At 35.3% G+C, this 25,317-nt stretch overlaps 1 protein-coding gene across 1 annotated transcript; it reads left to right on the forward strand.

Annotated features, from left to right (window-relative positions):
* The first annotated feature begins 132 nt into the window (after positions 1–132).
* Positions 133–15,753, forward strand: LOC105233408 (invertebrate-type lysozyme 3). Its single transcript, XM_011215489.3, has 3 exons — positions 133–415; positions 15,086–15,256; positions 15,323–15,753. Exons 1-3 carry the CDS (start codon positions 337–339, stop codon positions 15,532–15,534), a joined length of 462 nt encoding a protein of 153 aa, XP_011213791.1. The 5' UTR covers positions 133–336; the 3' UTR covers positions 15,535–15,753.
* The last annotated feature ends 9,564 nt before the right edge of the window (positions 15,754–25,317 follow it).

Below are 25,317 nucleotides of genomic sequence, written 5' to 3' on the forward strand. Positions count from 1 at the left end.
AGCTTTTACTTGAGCCCCTCACCGCTACTATTAAGCTTGTGCCACGGCGCGTTGTTCATCTTCGCTGCTGATCAACGCATACACGATCTCTCTTCACAATCAATAAGCTGAACGCTAAAATTCGCAAACATTTCGTGTGTCTGCCTCAGTTGTTTAAAAAACGCGAGCGTGAGAAGACTGCTAACGGAACAGGAAAACCAAAACGCGCTTAAGCATCCAGCTCGCAGTGTAGTGTACTATATTGACTCAACGCATAATTTACACACCTACATAATCGCTAAATCAGTTTATTAGGTTTGTACGAATAAAAACAGAAATCAAAAATCTAAATAAACAATGGCCAACACGTACTACGGTAAATATTTGATTGCTGCGTTGCTTTGTGTGGGCTTTGCTATGCTGATCAATGCACAGGGTGAGAATAAATTTCGATTATTGTTTAATATTATTTATGTTGATATTTATGTTTGTGTGCCTGAGGTGTGAAGCGGAGACAGCTAATGATATTGAATTGTATGAGAAATACCCACATATGTATGTACATATATACAGATTATATTGTTTTTAAACTTTAATGTGTGTAAAAATATGCAAATTATTAGCAAAGCTAGCATTAAACTGAGCAAATTCGAATTGTAGAATTAATGGTGTAGAGACATTTAGATTAGTTTCATTACGAAATTATAACTGCTGAAGCGGCTAAATGACAGCAGGTCCGGCTTCAGCGTATTAAATTAACATTTGTTAGCGCTTTGGCTCTTTTTCCCTCTATTTTTAATTTTTTATATGAGTCTAGCAGTTATGAATCTTTCTTATGCTTGTATGTATGTATATTTGTATTTGACAACAATGAGTTTCTGCTGCCATTCTTTCAAATATTATTTATTGTTTGCCATTTATTTGTTAATTTGTAGCTAAACAATGAAAACTTGTATTGTCGCATGTTTAAGTGAAAGAACAGGAAATATTTTTGGTCAATATTGAGCATTAACGAAATTGATAAATATGTTTAAAGCATAAATATATATACTGAGTATAGAAATAACGTAGCAAAAAATGGATTTGGAGTTAATTTTTTTATATTTTACTTTTTATTAAGTAAAGTATAACAAGATGTATGATTTTTCCAAAAAATATTAAAAAAAAATTACAAAAAATGTTTTTCAGGAATTTTATGTTTGAAAAATCACACATATTTTTTTTGGAATGAATAAAAGATAAAAATACAATTTTTTATAAAATTTTTTGTAACATTTTTAACTTTAACTTAATTTATTTTATAGTTTACACACATATTAAGTAGAAAATGAAGATATACAAATTTTTATATCATTTTTTGTAACTTTTTTTAATTTTAACTTCATTTTTTTTATACTTTACACACATATTAAGAAGAAAAAAAGATATTTATAATATTTTTAAAATAAAATCTTACATATTTCAAACAAAAAATATTTAAAAAATTACAAAAAATGGATTTCAGAAAATTTTAGTTCGAAAAATCATATATTGTTTTGAGGAATCAATAAAAATTAAAAATAATAATAAAAATTGATTATTAAAAGTTACAAGAAATGGCATATTACTTTTTTCCATTTAATAATTAAAAATAATGGCTAAAAAAATTACAAAAAATATTTTTCAGGAATTTTTTGTTTGAAATTTTTTATTATTATTTTAAATTTTTATTAATTCCTGAAATAGATGTATAATTTTTCAAAGTAAAATTTCGGAAAGCAGTTTTGTAATTTTATTTGGCTATTATTATTATAGTTTTTGTACCATTCTTTGTAAGTTTTTTTCAAAATATTTTTTTGTTTCAAAAATGATAATCTTTTTTATTTTTCATAAAGTTAGTTTATTATTAAATACAATTTTTAAAGATGATTTCATCCAAATTTTTACACAAAAATGATCGTCGGTTAGAAAAAACATAATTTTTCTACATTTTTTGTTGTTGTTTTGTTTCAAAATAAAATATAATAGGTTTTGAAAGTTTTGCTTAAACACGGTTATGCTCCAAGTGTCCAGTGAACTAGAGACTCGAGTCAGTTTGTTGGCGCAAACCTCTTCTGACGAACGTTTTTAGAGTTCGTACAGTTATTGCTGCCACATTTAGTATTTTAAAACTTTTTTAACTTCGTTTTGAAGATGTTTTTGTTTTGTATTAACTCCGTCTTGAAGTTGTTTTTTTTTTTGTTTTTTGGAAACTTGAAATATGATTATAAACAATTCCTAACTTCGCTGTTGCAGTATTGCAAGTTAGCTTTTGTGGTTTTTTCTATTTTAAGTCGAGCCTTTTGCATTAGGTGCCACAACAGCTCAAAACTAAAAAAAAATTAAAAAAAAAACAAAAGAAATAATAAAAAATAATAAAAATAATAAAAAATATTAAAAATAATAAAAAATAGTAAAAATAATAAAAAATAATAATAAAAATAATAATTAATAAATAACTTTAGTTTAAAGAAATATAAAATAATAAATTTTATTAAAAAAATATTAAAATAAGAAAATCTTAATAAAAACTTTAGTTCGAAAAAATCTAAAAGAATAAATTTTATAAAAAAAATATTATTTAAAAAAAGTACTAAAAACAAAACATTAAAAAATATATCTAAAAAATATACATATGTATGTAAAAAATATATGTAAAAAATATTTAAAAAATTATTAAAACCTAAAATATTAAAGCAAATATTTAAAAAAATATTAAAAACTTGAAAGAAAAAATATTATAAAAAAATGTATTTCTTTAATTTAGCTTCCTGGATTTCTCCTAGTGCATTAAATTAGTTATTATTCTAATTACAATGCGCTCTAGCGTTTAATGATAATTATTCCGTTATACATTTGAATTTACCTTACGATCTTTCTTTCTTGTGGCACCCTTATCTCTTGCTCTTCCAACAAAAAGCTACAAAAACGTTAGCCTAATCTGTGAAATATAGTTCGTTTTATTCTTAAATTCCAATTTGAAAATCGCGAGTCTCAGATTTTCATTCCTGCACCTAACCTAAAAAGCATAATTATTACCGTTACAGTGTTAAAGGCTTCTTAACATTATGCCTTAAATCACATCTTGCCTAATAATATCTTATTGCACAATAATTCATGCCGGAGTGTGGCAATCAAAAATCAAGTTTAAATTATACTTATAAAGAGAAATTATATAAGTAAAGCAAAGTAATTGCTAAGCAGTGTTCCGGCAACTTTAATCAGTCGTCTACCAACTGAAAATAAAAATTAAATACAAAAAACTGCATTCAAAGAATTTCATGCTCAGCACTGCAAATTGCCCGCCGTGAGAAGCTGTGCGCGCATATTCAATTAAGTCCGATAAGGCATCTCTTGCGTGATTTGGTGACACGTCAAAATACAACAAACATTATTGTTGAATTTCCCCAACGTTTCAACGTTTTGGTTTTCACAGAATTGCGCGCAAAAAATCCCCAATTTTGAATAGTAAACGGATAAATTAATATCAAAAATTTAATAAAATTAATGTAGGAAACCAATTCATAAGTGAGAAAAAAAGGAAAAGCAATAACACTTGATTTTTATTGCAGATGTAGCAAGAAATAGCAAACGTCTGAGCTATGTACGTGTGTATAAGTGTAGCGAAAGCCAAGTCTTATTAATAAGTTTTGATGTCATGCGGCGCAAGCGAGTCATCAACAGGTTGAGTGTGAACTAAGCTTCATGTTTTAACGTTTTCGATTGATCTTTTTTTAATTTCTACATGCTTTTTTTATTTTTATATTTCTAGTTTCTTTTTTAGTTTGATGTTCTTTATTTTCGCATATTTTTGTAGGTTGTTTTCTTGTATTTTTTATTATTTTTCTAATTTTTTTTTATTTTTTGTTTTTTTCTTCCTTTGTTTCTATTTTTTCCCCTTTGTGTAGTTTGTTGTAGCAGAATTTATTATAGTATGTTAATTTCCATAGACATTAATTAATTGGCAACTCTTTGGCAGCTCTTTGTCAATAAAAAACAAATGTAAATAGTTGAGTCAGTAACCGTTAGGTTGGACATGAGTAAACTAATGGTGAACAACCTCTGGCATAAGCATTTATAACGGGGTTTTCAATAAGAGCGTTACAAAATGAAATGAATTTCTTTAATACTGTGAGAGCTCATTTGATGCATGGCCACCACGGGCACACTTGCTGAAGTCCAGACGCTGAACGCAATTTTTGAAGGTTTTTTCTGCAATTTCACATTCAATATTCGTACGAAGTTCATCAATTGTGGCTGGCTTATTGGCATAGACCATAGACTTGAACTAGACCCACAGAAAATAGTCTAACGGCGTTAAAACGCATGATCGAATTGGACAATTGACTGGGACATTTTGTGAGATAACACGTTCTCTAAACTTGTTTTTCAATAAATAGATTGTGACATTCGCTGTGTCGCTTCTGGCGCTGCTCTGTTCGAACCACATATTGTCCAAGTCCATATCATTCAATTCGGGCCATAAATATTCGGTTATCATTGAGCGGTAGCGATTCTTATTCATAGTAATGAGACGGTCTTGATCATCACGAAAGAAGAACGGCACAATGACACCGCGGGTTCATAAACCGCACCAAACCGTACTTTTATAGGGATGCAATGGTAACTCATTGAGTACGTGTGCATTGCTGCCTGACCAATAATGCATATTTTGCTTACTGACGAAGCCATTCAGCCAGTAATGAGCCTCATCGCTGACGATGATTTTTCGGTGAAAATCCGGATCATTTTCAAGTTGTTGCTCAGCCCAATTCACGAACATACGTCGTTGCTAGTGGTCAAGCTGCTTCAGTTCTTGCATCAATTTGATCCTGTAAGAATGTGGGCCCTGATCTTTTCGCAAAGTACGTCACAACGACGTCACAGAGATGCCCAACACTTGAAAACGATGTGTGAGAGACTGATTTGGGTCTTCCTCAATTGATGCGCTAGTGGCAGCAATATTCTCGACACTACGGGCACTTCTTTGTCTCACTGACAAAGGAAAAGAGTGTACTGTGCCTGTGGATTCAAATTTCTCCATTAGACTCTCAATTGTTGATATGACAGGACAAATATGACGACCATAAATTGGACGTAGCTCTTTCAAAATTGAGGTCGCGGACTCCGAATTTTGGTAGTAAATTTTAATAATTTCGATTCGTTGTTGGATCGTATGTTTTTCTATGATGAAATGACAAAACTTACTGCAAAGAAATGTCAAAAGAGTGGGGGAAAATATGACGCCGTTTGTTGTCCCTATCCGTCTACTCTTTTAGTGTCCTATGAAAAGACCTCATACGAGTACTATACATATAGAAGAATATTTATGATATTAAACGAAAAAAATTTAATAAAGCTTGTTTTTTCGGCGAAATTATATTATCTATGCTGTTTAACGCTACCAGCAATCGGTGTATACCACAACTGAGCTTTCGAAATTTTTGGTTGTTTTCAGTGTTTCATTTCTTCAAAATAAGCTCATTAAAATTGGTTTTAATAGCCAGGTCAATCAAAAAATCATTACTTTGTAGCAACACACCGCTAATGAATAGAATATGTACATATGTACCTACATATGTGTGCACTCATATGTATGTATGTACTCACATATGTATGTATGTACAATAAATAATCATTGTGTGGCCTATTTTATGAAAGCGGATTAAATCGTACTTATCAGCGAAGTATTAATAAAATACACCAAATAAAATCACGCCTTGATTTCTCCTTCGACGTATTATATAAATATATGTATGTACATATAAACACTTATCAAATATGGTATACAGTTGTACATACTTTTTACTTTCTGACATCAAATGATAATTTTCGCTAGAGATTAAACCGCTTAACGTCAAAGTTCAGTAGAGCTAATGCGAATATAAACAAATAAACGAAAGCTTCTTTACAAACAAAACACAAAAAAAAAAAATTATAAATAGCATCAATAAGCCACTACAATCAGCTAACAACTGATAAGTACTGGTGGGTTTGCCTTGCGCTTTGCCAATTTCCCGCTTTTTTGCAATCATTTTGAAATAAAATAAGTTTTCTTGCTTGCTGGCTGCAACTCTGAAGTCAGATTGTTAAATAAAATTTAGTTTTATAACGAGTTTTTAACAATCAACCGGCTACCCCCACCCAGATTAGGTGTACATGGTTGCCAACTGATGGCGGATAGACTGTTACGATTGGTTAAGTGCGCATTGCCCCTGAAGCTCAGACACAGGCAAGTCTTTGTAGCTTTGATAGTTGAAGGCTAATCGAAGACTGCGTTACCTTAGATGCCCAAGCAACCTCTCCATAAAGGACACTTATGATAAATCGCTTGCAGCCCTAAGATCTCCCGGCTAGGCTTCTGCATAGTAAACAAAAAATCTTCTTCGCTTTTTCCGTATCATCTATTGTAAACATAGAGTCATAGCATTGTGACGTTCATCAATATAATTTGGCTGAACAGAAGATTCGGAGCTCAAAACAAAAGCTGAATAATCTGAAAACGATGTTTGGGAAAACAAGATATCTTGATAATTATGAAAAAAATGTGATCGAAAACTATTGAAGTTTTGATTTCATATTCGATTTAACATATTAGGTTGGTTGGTTAAAAAAGTAGACGCATGTGAGGTAGGCGGCCGCACTTGAGGCATCATTAAGCCCAATTATGCTCCCGAGTAGTAATCGTTTCTGTCTTATTAAGGCAGCTCAATGACTATGATAAAATCTCTGATCCAAGTTCAAGCTCTTTAAATTAGAACTTTGGGAGTCGTGGAAAATGTTATCACTCAAGGGCATTCGCAAGGATAATTTCTAGCGTCTAATAATGCTTCTAATAATACTACGAGTACATGCTTTATATTCTGCTGATTCTACTTTACTGAGTTATTTTTCGACGCCTTTGAAATTTACTCTACTGTACGGTATTTCTGAGTGCGTCCCTACCAAAAATATTACTGAGGTAGCTAATCATTGGACAATGAGTTGACATTTGATTATTATTGTTAAAAATGACTGGTCAATTATGTAGGACTTCATTCGTCATCCTCTATCAGATGTACCACTGATTGAAAGGTGAATTTTGTCCATTTCACCTCCTTCAAAGCCATCCGCTCCCTGCAATACACTTATGTCAACGAATTTTCCAGTCATCATAGCACTTGGACAAATTCTCCGTCGTGATGGCCATCAGAGGTTTCTTCGATTCAGCTTTTATATCCTCATTTGAATCAAAACGATGTCCTCGGAGTAGTCATGTGAATTTACTGAATAACCAGAAGTTACACGAAGGTAAAGCAGGCGATTGCATTGGTTGTCGCACGATATTAGTTGAAAATGTGGCAAAATGATCACGAATAACCAATGCAGTATGAGATGATGCATTATCACCTTTCTTTGTTCAATATATTTATTCAGACATAGAAAAATCGAAGAATTCACTTTTAGAGCGTATCTCAAATACTGACGAATATTTTGAAGTGAAATTTAGCCTAGATGTCACTAACAGTACTACCAACTTACAGAAAACAAAATTTACCGATTTGTAAAAGTACGCGATGTATAAATTCACCTTTCAATTTGACCACAAATTTTGTTTCAGTTATTGAGTTCCGATTATCAAGAGAATGGTCTGAGGCAACACAATTTTTTTCTGTCCTCACCGAGATTGAAGTCAAAAACTACATATTTATAAATACCGCTAATATACTTAAAATAGAGCTTATCTATTGTGCTTTATTACTGTACATATATACATTTTTCAGTTTTTCATTGCTAATAATTAGTTATGCGAGACGCGTGTCACCCTGTTCATTTCGTTGACTTAAATACATGAATCTTTTTACTCGAAAAAAGCGACTCTTTGTTATGTTTTTGGCGATAGCACGTTCGATTGCAACAACAAGAGTGACATATTTACAAACATATTTCAATTTCAATGAAATGCGTTTATGTTTTTTGTCGTAATAGAAAACAAAGACCTACTGGCAAACTCACCTTATTTTCATATACAAGTATGAGGGCACGAAGGAATTCCTTTTACGACTTAAATTTGAATTTCGTACTACAAAGTTTAAATTTATTAATGGCGCTAATGGGAAATCAGGTGCTGGATTTTGGATTTTGGGCCCATCTTTTTCTAACCTAAAATTGACCTGTTATTGAATTCATATTGAAACCAGCCAAAGTCTTACATGACATTTTTTTTTATACAAATTTTATTGAAATATTTTTATTATCAAGAACATAGTCATATTTACAGTTTAATTTCATGAAAGTATATCTTAGTTAAGCTCTTCGTCTCTTAAGGGGAAATTTCGACTTTGCGAAAGATACATATATCGAAGAATGTCTCGGTTATTGTTGTTTCTAAGAGTAGAGGAGTGAAACTGACCAAATAGACAACAGATTTGAAACTTACTGACTTCCTGCAGTATTAACTTGAAAACAATATACCTGCCATACTACAGGTTTTGTCTTTGAAAACTTTCAAAATACGATCCTTCTGCGTCGATGCAGCGCTTCCAGCGCGATTTCCAAGCATTGAAGGTGTCACGAAAGGCATTCCCAGGAATAGCATTGAGAGACGTGGTGCATGCTGCTTGGATCCCCGTCGCTACACTTCATGAATTGCTCGAAAAACTATGAAAACCCCAGTAAAAATTAACTAATTATTGTTATTGCGCGTCTTATATTGAAAAGACAATGGAAACAAAATTTTTAAAGCGTCAGATAGAAGAAAAATGTCTCAAATGTAGAAGAGAGGTTTCAGAGATGGAGTACCCAATAAGAAGTTGCCCGTTATTGAATTAGAAGCAAATTTTGATGTCTATTCTAAAGATATCTTGAAACCGTCAAAATTTTATTTTAAGTCTTTTTAGAGCTTTGCAACTAAGTGATTTGTTCAGCTACTACTCACTGATCTAAACACTCTAAGAAGGGTTAGAATTCCGGAAACGAAACGAGTCTGATTTTGTAAGAACGCATGATCTTGACGCTAAGGTACTCAAGCATAGATCGACTCTAGTTCTTTTGTGCTCGACCATCCTTTAAGCTCCATTTCGGGGTTCCCACAAAAAAAACACAGGAACTTCAATTTGAGGAACGTTTATTATCATTCGAAATACCATTCTTTAGCATTAATTTTTTGATTGGGATTGTTTGCATAGACTTTAGACTTTACATATCCCTACAGGAAAAAGTCTAAAGGGTGAAATAATCTGTTCATCGAAGTGTTTTCTCAATACATAAATTGATTGATGCGATGTGTGCGAAATTTCGGCGTCTTGTTGAAAGCAATTATCGCCGAGATCACGAGATTCAATTTCAGCCATAAAATAGACGGTTATCATTACGCAATAACGGTCGCCATTAACGGTTACGTTCTCACCGGCATCATTTTTAAGGAAATATAAACCGATAACTCTGGCTCTTCATCCCAAATGCGGCAATTTTGTTTCTTTAGATATTCTTTGAGCCAGAAATGGGCCTCATCGCTGAATAAAATTTGCCTCGAAAACATCGGATCTTCTTGGAACTTTTCAAAAGCCCATAGAGTAGAGCGAGTAGTTTCAGTTCTTGCACACGCTGTATTTTGTACGCTTTCAATATAATATCTCGATGTAAAATGCGCCAAGTCGTCCCATACGTCACTCCGAGTTACTGCGAACGGCGCCGAATCGACTCTCCACGGTCTTCGAGTACACTCTCTGTAAACGTTATTGGGGCGTAAGTATTTCCATGATAAAATGCCAAACAGTACTGAACAAAAACACCAGGCAAATGTTCTGTCAAAAAAAGGCTATGGAAAAAGGTACCTCTCTTGGATCACCCGTTAGTTGCTGTAAACTAAATACTAGTATTTACATATGCTTTCTTAATTAATTTTCATAATTATATAACACTATTAATTCTATTTTCATTTCACTCCCAAGTGCGCATTCATCAATCTGATATTCAACATTTTACGCTAAGCGAATATTCAAGTTCAAATCGCAAATTTGCGTCGCTTTTATTATTTTATTTACATAAAATACTCCAATACATATAGCATACAACGGGGTATTGAAGATTAACTACTATAAGATATGAAATTTATGTTTATTGACCAGCGAGGCTAGTTTGTTAATGTGTTGTTGCTTTTAACAATGGAAGATGAGTCAACACGATGCGCAGCTAGCGACTCGTTTTCCAAAGTTAATGGGTATTTATGTAAATATATGTTGTTAGTATTCAACTCGACCGCCCAGTAGCCAGCTAGTAGCAGCTGCAACTATTATGACACGCCTCAGCAAAGACAACGAAATTGCCGCATTTGCTAGGGAGTCCGTGTAAAGTTGCCAAACTAGTCTTGTTAGTAAGCTGGTGCAACTAAATACTCGAAGCGCTTGAGGCGAGCACTGCTGTTATTGTTTTTGTAGCGTGGAAGATGTGCCGGTAACGGCGCAGTTGAACGCAGACGAAGTTCATGGACGCACATACGACTATCTCGCTTTATTAAGTACATCTCTGTGTGTATTTTCAAAAATTGGTGTTTTCTAAAGTTACTAGCAATCGAGAGCTCGTCTGCGTCACTAAATAGCCAATAGGAAATTTTGAACTTGAAAGGTTAGGTTAGGCCAATAAGCCACTCTTAGACCAGTTTAGTCCTTTGCGATGGCGATGGAGATGGAGTACAGCTGCTAGGTCTAAGAGGAGTCGCCATCCTTTTGGAATGTCTGTGCTTGACGCGAATTTTAACAGACTCTGCGGCTTCACTATCCATACTTCCTCCAGTATATCATACCGTAGGGACTACAGATGCTTACAGCATAGTCTTGCCAATGCTACCAGTTTTTTGGTAGAATATGACAGTTCATGGTTTTTCATACTTAAATGTCGTTGAACTTTGCTCTCTTCTAGAGGCGTGAGAACCAATGTAAATCTCTGATTGTGACCATATTCGAAAGCGGTTGAAATTATTCCAACAGGTATGCCAATTTACATCACATGAACAACACATTCAATGTTAACTGTACGGCTGAGCTCGTACACTTCGGAAATGCAAACTGCACGCTTGCGCAGTCTCGTTAAACGAGGCAATGCTCTTCACAGCAAACTCAAGATCAACTTGAGTTGAGTAGGAGCCGCGTATAATAGTAAAGTCCACTTAAACGTTCAAAGTCAAGTTTATTTTGTGGTTAATTTCGTAGAAGAATTGGCAGGAAACGAGTTTTACCACCACAAAATAAAACAGAATATCAAAAATCTTGTTATTTATGAAACATAAAGTAAATAACTGAAAAATAATTTAAGTATTCTTTATTACTCCTTTGTAAGCAATGGTCACTTAAGTGTTGTTTGTAGTTTTCAAGAAAAGAGTTTGTGACTGTATTTCTTTGGAATTGCAATTCAATTTATTTCGGGAACCCAGAAAACTGCTCAGACTATATTGAAAAAGTCGGTAGCAAAAGTGATATCATAGGTTAGGTTAATCTCGTAGGCCAATAAGCCCCCTATCGAACTGTTTCGGTCTTTTGCTATACCAGATGCAGTTCAGTTGCTAAGCCTAGGAGGAGTAACATATTCTGCGACCTCACTTTTGATAACTTCTCCAGGGTATCGTACCGTGGGGACCCCTGGTGCTTACAGCGTAGTATTGCCAATGCGGGACAAATGCACAAGATATGTTCCATTGTTTCCCTAATGCCCTGCTCTGAACATTTCCTGCAGTCTTCTCGTTCTGTCAGCTCCATCCTGCGGACGTGTTTTGCCACCACACAGTGACTAGTTAGTATTCATATCATGTTCCCACATTCTACTCTATCGAGTGCCAATACAAATTTTGTGTACTTCCGATCTATCTTCTTTCCCAGTAGCAAAGGGGACTCAAGTAGGACGATGTTTGCCCATCCGTCATTACCTATTACTATGATCGAAGGTTCTATATGTAAATTTTCCTGCAGAGAATAGTCCTCCCGCCGATTTTGCTGCGCAGTTTTCAGCGAAAGTCTATAGGTGGCAAGTTTAGTACCACTTACAGAGCCGCTGTTGGAGTTTTTTTTAAAACTCCTGTTATGCCCAGCGCAGCGAGCCTCTGAACCCTTTCCACTGGCTTTGCAGGACTACACGGATATAAAGCATTGCTAGCTTTTCTCACTCTTTCTTCCACGTTGTGCTTCCATAGCAGTTTGCCGTCCAAGACTACCCCAAGGTACTTCGTGAGATCATAAATCAGATAGTAATATTCGGGCCGGATAAAACCGAGTAATTTTCTGTCCTCATTCAGGGCCAGACAGCAGACGGCGGCCATTAGGACATCATTAGGCCTATTGGGATCCTGGTTTGAAACCAAATTAAGCTTTATCCGACATCTACAGCGTCTCATTACCCGCTCATGCTCTGCATTCCGCTACATCCACTTTACTAATTTTCTTAAGATGGGATCTTAAGGGTATGTGACAGATGATGATGACCCCTACAACGTAGAGCACCAGACGACTTTAATGTTCCCCCGAGGAACTCAGGAACTGAAAAGCTAGTTCGTATATACGTATATAGACAAACAGATCGACTCAACTCGTTAGCTTATTCCCTACTTTATGAGGTCTCCGACGTTTTTAGGTGTTACAAACTTCGTAGCAAAATTAATATACCCTGTTCAGGGTCTAAGCATATTTTTGGTATGGATCGTTACCTGATAGGTAATGTCAAGCCTTCATGTTTATTTTTGAAATGACAAAGACACACATATCTTATTGAAATCAGAAAATTGTTCGAAAACGTTTCAAACTCGCTTAGTCCTACGATTTGTAGGTTGAGATCGAGATGCATATATAACGGGTACGACAAACTCACATCAGGTTTGATGGAAAATACAAACGCAAAATGAAATTAAAAATTACAATTTAAAACCAAATGGAAATTGTAAATTTCGCGCTGGAATTCCCTGCTCCCTTTGTTGTTGTAGTTCAAAATTGTAATAAATATAAATTAAACGAATTTATGTGACTGCAGCTAAACTTGCCGCAACTCAATTGAGATTTAGATTATAAACACATAATTTTATAACCACACACACGCACATATATTTTCGACTTATATCATCTTCTAAATATTCCGCTTAAAATCCAGTTAGACTAGATTCTTTTGTGTCGCAAATTTTTGTTGAATTTTAATTTTGCGCTGACGCGTCTCATTTAATTCCAGGTTTGATTGAACTTTCTGTAACATGCACGTTTTTCTTGTGAAAAATTGCTGAAGTGGAATTTTTGATTTTTTTTAATGCAGTGAGTGCACATATTATTAAATTTTTGTTGTAATTAATTAGTGCAATTTTTAAGCAGTTGATAGCAACACCTTTGATATATTTCACTAACCCAAGTAGAGGGTCGATGAACGACTGAGTGTAATGACCACGAAAACCGTCACTAATAAACAGAATACACCTCATGCCTTACCTCAGCAAAAGTACACTGGGGGAGGTCATAGTGTAACCCCGTAAAAATTAGTGCCACGCAGCAACACTCTCTACTTCTTATGAAAACTCGACACTTCCGCCGAAAACTCTTCTTTTACTCGGACTTGTTTATAACTATTCTTGCTTTAGTAGGAACTAAAGCGACTTTTACCGTTTTCTTTAAGTCTTCTCGAAGATCTGATCTGAATTAGCTCCAATGTTCACCAAGGTGGTGTCTCTTTACCCTTCTCAGTTTGTAGAGGACAGCAGATTTCTAGTTCTTTAGTCCTACGGACATAGCTAAAAACCTTGAAGTACTTATTAATCGCGCTCGAGGATGGGATCAAGACTTTGTGGAAGCTTCTTGCACTAAAGTTGCCTATTTGTGTTCTTGAAGTTCCTTGAGATCTGCTTGCTGAACACGCCAAGATAAAACTAATGTATGATCTGAAAAGGAATGAGCGCCTTAACCCTCCATTTCGAGAACACGGAAGAAACTTCTGTAGAGGCTAGCGTAACATCGAAGGCATCCGCCCTGCTAGCAGTCATAAAAGAAGGGAAGTTCCCCTTGATTAACCTCCTGCATTTCTATCCGAGCTTCTCCAGACAGTGTACCTTCAGTTAGTATCAAAGCTATTTGTTACTTCGGCTTTTCTTCGTCTGGCTTCTGTCACAGCTCTTTTCGACAGATCAGGAGGTGGCTCCACGTCGTCATGCTGTACATAGGAAGATACAAATATCTAGCTCAGAACTAACAGTATCTTCATTGCTGAAATCAGCTATAAGAAAAACATTAAGTTAACTTCTGGCTAACGAGCTTTCGTTCTGTCTGTACTACTGGGCATCGATATTCTGTAGCTGCGGCTCAGCCACGCTTCATATATTAGGACAACGTCGACAATGCCTCTTCCTGGACAAAATAAAAGTTCGGCGGAGACCGCTTTTGTGTGTTGGATATTAATTTAAACGATCTTCAGCCTCCAAACTCTTCTCCAACAGTGTGAAGTCCGCACCCTCGTTGTTACCGACTCAACTTTATTTGAAAAGGTATTTGAGTTTGAAGACGAACCTATCGACTGACGTTTGGGGCCTACTCGTCCCTGTCTTCCGTCACCACAGGGAGTAGCTGGCTTTTTCCCTGACTCTGGTTGCTGTCTTTGTAGGACCACCATCTCGAACCCAACTATGCTCCACTTTGAGTCCTTCTTTATTTGATAAATTTAAAACTTTAAATATTTTTTAGGCCTCTAACTGAAATTTTAAAATTTGCAATAATATTTTTCGTTGGAGAAAATTATATTGAACATTTTTTTTCATTGAGGTTATGTGTAGTTAATATGAGTCTATTCATATACTATATTTAGATAATTAATAAGTTAGAAGTTATTTTTAAAACTAAATACCTTAAACAAAGCAAATGAAAGAAACGCAAAAAATAAATTTGGGGTAAACCCGTTAATTATCAGAATTTTGTATTAATCTGCTGTATCAAACAACACTAGATATAGTATGTGTGTCTGTATGTGTATATTCTGTATATTTTGAACGACTTAAAAAACTTGTCTATCATAAGCTTCGTCTTATTATTCTTTTTTTATTTTTTATTTTTATTAATGAAACAAAAATCTCATTATCTTCATCTGCTATTTATAGAAAAACCGGTCACCGACATTTGCTTGGGGTGCATTTGCGAGGCCATCAGCGGTTGCAATCGTACGGCCACTTGTACTGGCGGCGTCTGTGGCCTCTTCCGCATCACTTGGCCCTACTGGTCTGACGGTGGTAAGCTGACATTGAATGGCGAATCCCCAGATTCGGAGACAGGTAAGTGTTTATCAACAACAATAATGAGACACTAAGAAAACATTTCCACTCTTTTCTTGCACACAGCATACCCCAACTGCGTAAATGATCCCTACTGCGCCGCGAATACCATACAGAATTATATGACTAAGTATGCACAGGATTGCAATGGCGACAACCAAGTGGATTGCTTTGATTATGCGGCCATCCACAAGCTGGGCGGCTACGGTTGCAAGGGCGAATTGGGCTACAACTATCAGACCACGTTGTCGAACTGTTTGAATCTGTTTCAGGGTTAAATAATCAAACATTTAAAAATTAAAATAAAATTAAATTAAAATTTATGCGCCTTAGAGGCGTATACATGGCAGTTTACTCATTATTTAGGCTTGCTTTTATTTTAATTACTTTTATTTAGATTCTTCGGGAAGCATTACTGTAATATCAAGTATGAATTTCATTTTATTTTAAACTAATTGTATGACATTTATTAATAAATAATTTTATTTCTACGAAAATTGTATTTTATTTTACTAAATCAAAGATTAGATTGATTACATAGTCTGAATTGAAACAAAATGACAATGTTCCTCTCAACTATCAGCTGTTTTTACTAGAAAGATCATTTACGAGGTTTGACAATTAAGTAATGAGACTGATTTGATTCGAATGTTGGCCTCGGAACTGAGTATGAACCGTGAAACAGTCAGACAAATTTTAACCGAAGATTTCGGGATGAAAAAGATGTACGCGAAAATGGTTCCAAAGAACCTTTCTGAGGAGCAAAAGCAGCATCGAGTTATTACAGGCGATGAGAGCTGGTTTTTCCAATACGACCCGGAAACCAAACGCCAAAGCTCACAATGGTTGTCTCCGCGCACCTCCCTCCCGAAAAAAGTTCGCATGAGCAAGTCGAAGGTGAAAACAATGATTATTGCCTTTTTTGATAGCCGTGGAATCGTCCACAAAGAATTCGTTCCACCGGGGAAAACTGTGAATCAAGTCTACTATTGCCAAGTACTTGAAAGATTGCGAAAACGAGTCAACAGGGTGCGCCCAGACATCGCTCGTAACTGGATCCTTCATCACGACAACGCGCCGTGCCTCTAAAGGGATCGCCGTGTTGCAACAGCCGCCTTATTCGTTCGACATGTCACCCTGTGACTTTTTTTGTTTCCTAAAACAAAATCGGTGGTCAAAGGAACCCATTTTAAGTCGATTACGGACATCCAGGCGGCCGTGACGAGGGTACTTGCGGACATCCCAGTCGAAGCGTTCCAGAAATGTTACGAAGCATGGAAAACGCGCTGGAATCGCTGTATAGCTGCCCAAGGGGACTACTTTGAAGGGGATGGCAGAGTTGTAGAATAATTTTCAAATATACGGTTTTTATGGAATCAGTCTCATTACTTAATTGTCATACCTCGTAGTTAAAGTTCTGGAGACAGCCTTTCGAGTTTACGAAGTGCTTACAAGCAGAAATTTTCAATAAAAGAGGTATTCTAGAGACCATTAACTTCATACAGAACTCATAATTTGAGTTAATCTGTATTAGGACAATTCATTGTAGTAAAAGGAACATGACTGAGCTCCGCTTAACATCAGTCTTAGTATATAAATTATACATGTATATATGTATTTGTGTTGTTTTTTTCGATGACAGCTGTCACTTAACGAATGACTGCTTTATCTGATCCAATGAAACGCCTCCGCGTGAGGTTCTGTAAGCAAGCAGTTACAACCATTTCGCAAACTTCGACGCCTTCGTAAACAAATGCAAGCCACGTAGCCGAAGTCAGAAAACTACATACTCGTAGCTATAACCCGAAATCGATTTCTTCGAAGTACCACTTTTTATCTCGAGTAAGTAAGTTATTTTACATTAGGTTCAGTGGTCGATCTAAACATGGATTGCACTTATACAATTTAGAACGCAAGTCTGCTGTGGCACCTGAAACTATAATTGAGCGTAAAACCTTTACAAATCGAAAAATAGCTTTGAGCCTACAGATTACAGATTTGTTAAGATGGCTATAGATCGCCAAAAGGATCTCGCTGTTCCAGAGAAGCCGATCATCGACCAACACGAGCTGAGCATACCTAAACAAGTTTGATGAAGAAGTAGCTTTATGGAATTTCCGGGCCCTCAACATTTATGCCTCGATATTCTAATTCTAAAGTACAAGCCAATAAGTCTTGTCCTTGTTTCAACAGAACCGAGACAGGCTAATGAGACTGTAATTTTTAGCAACAAAGTGAGAGTTCTTTTGGCCTTCAATATACATAAATGCCACTCTAATAACACAATTTGCGTAAATAGGGGCCAGCATGACACCTTGACCATTCACTGCAGTTGCAACGGTGTAGCGCTACCAGAGCCCGGGAACTTTGAATACTTAATGGCGCCGTTCCTTCAGAAGGTCCAAATAGGCTATAAAGTCCTCCCAAAGCTCCTCCAGTATGACTATTTCAGCTTTAACGACTCCTCCGTCATCCCCATCAGCATTTCATAGATATCAGCAAGATTTTTCGCCGAAATGCGCCTAAACCTTAACAACCCTCGACACTTCCGGAGAAAACTATTCTTTGACTCGGATTTGTATATAACTAGGCCTGTTTACACTCGTAAAACGACCAGTCGTCACTAAAGCCGCTCTTAATGGCTTTGTTGCAAAGTCTTCTGCTCGAAGATCTGATCTCAGTTACCTGCAATGTTCACCAAGAAGGTACCCCTTTACCGTTCAGAGTTTTGAGGACAGCAGCTTTTTGGAGTAATCCTACAGGTAGAGCTGAAAATCTTAAAGTACTTATCAATCGCGCCCGAGAATGGGAACAAGTTCTTATCGGGAACGGTTGAAAGAGCTGATCGAAGCTTCCTACAGTAAAGTTGCTAATTTGTGTTTCTGAAGTTCTTTTAGGCTTGGTGGATAACAAACTAATGTATTTATGATCACAAAAGGTATGATCGCATAGAACTTTCTATTTCGAGAACATGGAAGAAATTTCTCTAGAGGCTAGCGTAACATCAAACACATCCGCCCTGCTGGCAGCCACAAAATAAGGGAGGTTCCCCCTATTGCAAATAATGTTTTCTTATATGTCGAAAAGTGACTAACCTATTGCATTTATGCCTGAGCTTCCCTAGACGGTGTACTTCGAGTTAGCATCAGAGCAAATTATTACTTCAGCTTCTCTTCGTCTGGCCTCTGCCACAGTTCTCTTCCGCAGATCAGGTAGTAGCTCTATTACATCGTTATGCTACATATATGCCGATAGAAGCATCAAGTTCAGAGGTCATTAAAGTCATTTCTGGCCAACAAACAAGCTGCCTGTATTACTGGGCATCAAGATTCGACTACGTCTTTTGCTACACTAATCAATAGGTCGGCAGAGGCCGCTTTTGCGTGTTGGAGATTAATTTCTTCAGTCTCCAAACTCTTCTCCAACAGTGTGAAATTCGCGCCCTCGTTGTTACCGACCTGATACTTGGAATGTCCGTAAATGTAAAGGCTGACATCACCGCCGTCAAAGCAATACGTTGGAAGGGATAAGGACAGAAACGAGTGGGTTCTTGTGACGTTTACTACAGCGATAAACAACCGCAAATTAGGTGTGGGATTCGTGGCATGCACATCCCTGTTGACATTCATAACTTCGAAGTCTGATGAGTCGACGTTACGAGAAAGGTTCTGCGGAAGATTTAAGGTCCTTTACAGTTTCTTTGCAAGATATGGATGGCAGCATGTCCGACGATTGGAACCTAAGTGTGCTCTGCCCAAACCACAAAAAGGAGAATCTCACAATTTGCGCCGACTACTGTGAGATAAGCCTCCTTAATGTCGCATATAAGCGAGCATAGTGGGTGACAACTGAAGCCCACCGTCAACAAACTAATTGGAACGTATCAGAGTGGCTTTAGACTTGGAAAATCTATTATCTTACAGATTTTCACCATACGTCAAATCTTCAAAAAGAAGACAGACTCATACTACCTCATCGTGGAATTGAAAGCCGCCTTCGCCCGCACAAAAAGGGACTGAATCTATGGCGCTAACTTGTGCTTTCTCCAGACTTGATAAGAAAACGAAGCAAATGGGTCTGGTGGTGAACGAGGGCAAGACGAAATATCTCCTGTCATCAAACAAAGCGGCTACGCTGACACTTCAGTCTTGAGAATAATCGACGCAGTACCTGCCAGTAGAAGTAGAGGAAGAGGAAGACCTCCATTCCGTTGGCAGGACCAGTTGGATAAGGACCTGGCTACACATGGAATCTCCAATGGCGCCAAATACCGAGAAGGCAAAACGACTGGAGCGCTGTCGTTAATTCGGCTTTAACTGAGTAAGCGGTGTCTATGCCAGTAAAAAAGAAGAAAGGGATCCCACATCTTATCGTTTACCTGGACCCAACATGAGAATTAAACACGTTTCAATATATTTTATAACTAAATAACATGTCTTTATTGTTGTTCTTAATTTAACACTATATGTACTTGTAACATCAAATTCATTGCTTTTCATTTGAATACTTTCAATGTTACTGTTGCTGTTGTTATTGTTGGCTTTGCGTATGCAACAATGCATTATTACTTCAATTAAATATTAACTAAGTACTTAAAATTACATTGTCTTCTTTATATATATATTATATCAGTATGTATATACATATATTATATATATACTTATATACATATTTTTATATATAGCTGATCTGCCTCATCGCCTTTGTGAGTTTTATTGATTTGTTGTTGTGCTGCCTTGATGCGCCTTCAATTTCAGACATTTCATAGACATACGATTAATGGCTAATTTTTGTTGTATTTGTTTTTGCATTTGTAACCTCTTCATGAAATAGCAATAATTGTGTACAATGTAGAATTTTGCTCGCCTTGCTTACAGCTAAACGCAAAACATACAAACATATGTAATTAATGATCACATGTCATATGTGTTATATGAGCGTACATATGTATAATTAACGGTAATTAAATTAAATATGCGCTAAGAAGTATATACATATGTATATAAGTCTAGATGCTTCAGTACATATGTACAGAAAATTGCCCCCGAATTCGCCAATTGGAATTAATTTTTAAACCTTTGTTTTTGTGTTTTTTTTTGTCATTAATTACTTTAATTATTTTCACCTTATGTAAATACGAAAACTATTAAGTATTTGTTTTTTCCATTTCGAAGTATGCAAATACTGAGTACAAATACATACTTACTTCATTGGTTTGAAAGTACATACAGCATATGCTAAAAGTATTCTTACTTAAACTTTTTATTTTTAATGCAATTTTTTATTGTAAAAATCTAATATAGAAATATCTCACTAGAAGTTAGAATATATAATTTTTTCAAAATTTTCATTTCAATAAACTTTTTAATATAAAATATACACTTGCAACATTTTTCTTTGAAAATTCTACTGACATACATATATCTAGTTATTTCTAGTTACTACTGTAGAAAATGAAGTTATTGAATAATTGCTTAGGCATTTTTGTTAAATTTATTTCGATAAGAAGTATTGGAATTTTAGAATTTGACTTTTTTAAATATTTGTTTTTTAGTTTTAACCATTAAATTGTAACGATACTAAGAATGGACACACCTTATACGTTTTTTGTGAATTTTGAAAAAAAAATAGTATCGAAAGTTAAACAATTTGTGGAAATCGAACCATAATAATCCAAAAAATATGTATCAGAACCATTATATTGAACTTTTATATATAATTGACGCTTAAAAATATACTTCTATGCTTCTTTATCCTTATAAAAAATATATACATTTCGGCACCTAAAATGCAACGCAACGTATCATCAAAAAAAAACTCTAATAATCTATAGTAACCAATCTATAACCAAAACTCAAATATGAGTACATAATAACCAATATATAACCATTTTATAACCAAAACTATAACTTTGTTTCAATATGAGTGTAATATAACCAATATATAATCATTTTACAACTTTACGGATAAAAAGAAAAACCGTTCATTTATGGTATCGTGAGCCCGTAAAGAACTTGCCTTTTGAAGAGACCGCAATTTAAGATCAATAATATCGAGAAACTGAAAGAAATTGTGATTGCAGTCAATGCTTGGTACTATTATATGAACCCACAACGTCGACTCTTCAAAACATAAGGTATCTTACTTACATGGTTGTGAATCGAACAAACAAAAAACCGAGCTAGTAGAGATGTGGCGAATAGAAGTTGGCTATGAAGAAGTTTTTGTTTCGTACCTACCTCATAAAACTCTGCATGTTATAAACAGAAGACCGGATCTTAATTTTTTAAATGATTGGGATATTAAACGAGTTCCCAAAGGGTAGAAGTATTGTGTGCTATGTTAAGGCCTTTTCTCAACTTTGAACTCTGCAACTGACGGCAGAGTGTTGTAAAAGGAGAAATTTTCAGAAATAAATATACAACTACATACACACATGTACATGAACAATATATTTCGTGTACGAGTATATGGCGCTGTTTAGATAGACATTAGATGACTTCGATTCGCCAAGCGTTTGAGAGTAATCAATCGAACAAACAATAGCAGTTACTCAAAGAAACATGTCTGTCCACGTTAAAAACGGTACGTAAATTTTTATTTTTTTTATCATATGAGCCAGTCATAAAAGACATCGATTACCTTTTACTGCTGTAGAGGAACCATTGGCAAGAGGTGGGACTTCGCACCGAAAGTGGCCCTCTAGCTCTGTGAAACCATAGCCAAGCCCATTATGTTCTATGGAGTTGTTATTTGGAGGAGGGCTCTAGAAAAGACCCCAATTGCAAAGAAACTCGAGAGCGTTCAAGAGAAGAACGTTTTTGCGGATCAAAGCTTGGGGGGAAGCTTGGTGGAGGAGTTTACTGTCGGGAGCTCTCTATCAACTCCAGTTTCAGACTTTCTGACTATTGCAGTGTCTTCCAAGCTGAGGTTGCATCTGTCAAGGTAGCAGTAGATTTGCTGCTCCGGAGTGACCATTTCCTCAGATAGCAGAGCGGCGATACTAGCCTTGAATTCATTTACAGGGTTGGTCGAGGAGTGCCTAACTTGGCTATCAAAAGCATCGAGTGCCTTTGTGATAAGACTTATATGAGTGCCGGGCCACAGAGGAATCGCAAGCTATTGTAAAGTTGATGAACTAGCAAGCAATGGCACCCTAGAACCACTATCTGTAGAATAGGAGTGAGTCAGTGCTCTCGTCTCCTCTTGTTTTTTACTAGTGAATAGCTGGACTTCGCGGAAGCTTGGCCAGCGTTGGGCCACCATCGGTACTGGCGACGTCGCAAAATCTTTTTGGCTCAAGATTAATTGCAGGAGATCTAGTGATCTCTTTGCTCTCAAAAAGGTTAGCCTTTTCCTAGTTTTGGGGCTTTTAACAGGCCATTGGCCTAATGGATATAAGTATGTTGTAAGACTAGGAATCTTACCAGACGCCGTTTGCAGAAGCTGTTTGGAAGAAGATGAGGTAAAACAACTTAACACTTCTTTTTTGACAGTCCCGTGTATGAAAACTAGCGGGAGTTGAAATTAAGCACCTTTGCAAATTTCTATTGGTTACTAATCGTTTTGCCAATCTGTAAGTCCAAACACATTATTTTCTATGGCTTCACAAAGGACTACATAGACCAGTCCACGTGTGATCATCGGTCAGCCATCTAACGTAACCTAACCACTCCTAATAGAAAAACTGATCTAAAATAGGCAAAACAAAACTTGGTGTCATTGAAGACAATGGCTATAAAACTTTAATGTGATATCCGGATACTCTATTGTACGAAATCAACTCGATCTTTTTTTTTTGTTATTTGAATTCCACATGTAATTTTTTAACAAAAGCGCAAAAGCGAGCAGAGAAGTCACGAATCAAAAACAGCTATTATATGGAATTTCAATAGTAAACTTTGACCCAACTTTTCTTTTTAATGGATTAATGGGAATGAATGTCTAAGAACTATTTCGAATTTTCCTCCAAAAAAGTTCGTTAAAGCCTAGTAAGGAAAGCGAACTTACGAAGTGGCCAACTGAAGGTAAAGCATCATAAAGTAAATATAGTACTAAGAATAAATTCATAAAAATAATTTAAAACTGTATTAATGTGGCTACTCAGTTGTTGAATGTTTGAAGAAACAATATCTACTGTGTTTAAATATTCTTCCGAATCGTTTATTTTTATTTTTGACATTTTTCTTTACAATACATTGTGACAAAACAGTAGCCGGAAATTATAAATAAAACGCAAAATATTTAATTTTCCTTCTCCTTATTAGCCATTTGTCCCTCCGAAACAAATTCATAATGCATCAAACCGCGAATATCGAAAAAAAAAACAATGAGCATCACCTCGATTTTCGAGCGGCTTTGGCTGTTTTTTTTAGTTTCGGCTCATTTTTTTTCTCGATTCCGACGATTGTTGACTTGTTTGCACGTCAAGCTAATCATGTCTCATCGGCAGTTGTTATGCTCTTCATGAAAATTTCGGTACTCTTTTAAAAAAAAAGTAGCTTTATCGGGACAAAGTCATTCGAACGGACTCGCGGGAGTTGTCGAGCTCTCTTGCCATCTCCCTAACACTTGACTGACGATTTTCAGTCACCATATCATTCATTTTTTTGATATTTTTATCAGTTAAAGAGGTCGAAGGTCGTCAAGAATGAGGCGATCAATCAATCAACGATCTCTCGACCGTCTTTGAAGGCTTTGTTGCATTCATAGGCTTCTGTTTTTAATGAAATTGGATCACAGTAAGCCTTTTCCAAGATTCGCAATGGGAATTTGGTTAGAAATACAAAATTTGAGACAAATTCTTTGTTTGATATTTTTATTTTTTGTAACAATCGTAAAGCACTACTGAGAAGTACTGACTGAAGCAGCAGCAACTTAGCAAAATAGAGTTTTTTGAAATATCATTTACCAGGGATGTTTAATACAATTTCAGGGTACTTTTTTGACAAACCCCGAATAACGGCCATGAAAACTATTCGTGTCTTAAAATGAGAAATAAATTTGGAAAAATTTAAAAACACTAAAGAACTTAAATCTTACTTTCATTTTTCTTTTTAGATTTAATTCATTACGGTTTGGTGTTAGTCAAATTGGCATTTATTGGATTAACTACATTAATTAATAAAAATTCAATTACTTTAGGTCGTTATAAAGTACAGTTCTCGTTAATAAATATTATGTATGTAATTGCATTTCAATTTTTTAAAAACAAACGATTTTATATTAACTTCAGAGTATAATGAATCCGGTACATATTCAAAGGGACCACTAATTAGATTTACATAAGTAAGCATCTAAGTACCTACTTAGCTAACGATTTTTTATGTAATTGCTACAATTATAGCAGTATTTAGAGTAGTAGTTACTATGTTGCTTAGAATCTTTGTTGTAATTTAGAAATTTTGCTTTTTTATATTGTTGTATTTGTTGTTGTAAATATGCATTTTTCAGAAAATTTGTGATTTTTATTTCAGAGTTGCTTTAGAGTAGTGTGTAGTGTTCAGTATGTGCTTTTAGTACATACTTTAGTACTTGTGATAAGTATTTTTCGCCTGCAGCTTCATGCCGTTTGTATGCCACACAGCAATTTAATACTTTTTGTGTGTAATTATGCACCTTTTAAGTAATTTAAGTACTTGCTGCATGCAATTTTACATTTGTATATGGCATGTCGGCACTTTTGTAAGTAATTCTCGTACTTTAGGTTCATTTTCATGTAACTTAGTACTAATCGTTTAAGGTTTAGTACAAGCTGTTGTTTTTAGTGTGATTTGCCTTTAAGTACTTTTCATTTGTAAATAAATACTTGACGAATTTATACTAGACTATCTGATTCTGTATAATCTTGCTCATATGTATTCTACTACTTTTACATTTACTTTAGCTTTTCTTTTCTTCTTTCTTCAATTTAGTACGCTTTGTTTGGAATTTAGAATTTTCTTGCTTGTAATTTAGTACTAATGCTAATGTTCATGAAATTTTCTAGCCTGTAACTATACTACTATGAGCAAAAAATAGTAAGACTTTGTGCATAATTTTGAAATTCTTAATTTATTTCT

The sequence above is a fragment of the Bactrocera dorsalis genome, chromosome 3 (assembly GCF_023373825.1).
Source record: "Bactrocera dorsalis isolate Fly_Bdor chromosome 3, ASM2337382v1, whole genome shotgun sequence".
NCBI classification, from domain to species: Eukaryota; Metazoa; Arthropoda; class Insecta; order Diptera; family Tephritidae; genus Bactrocera; species Bactrocera dorsalis.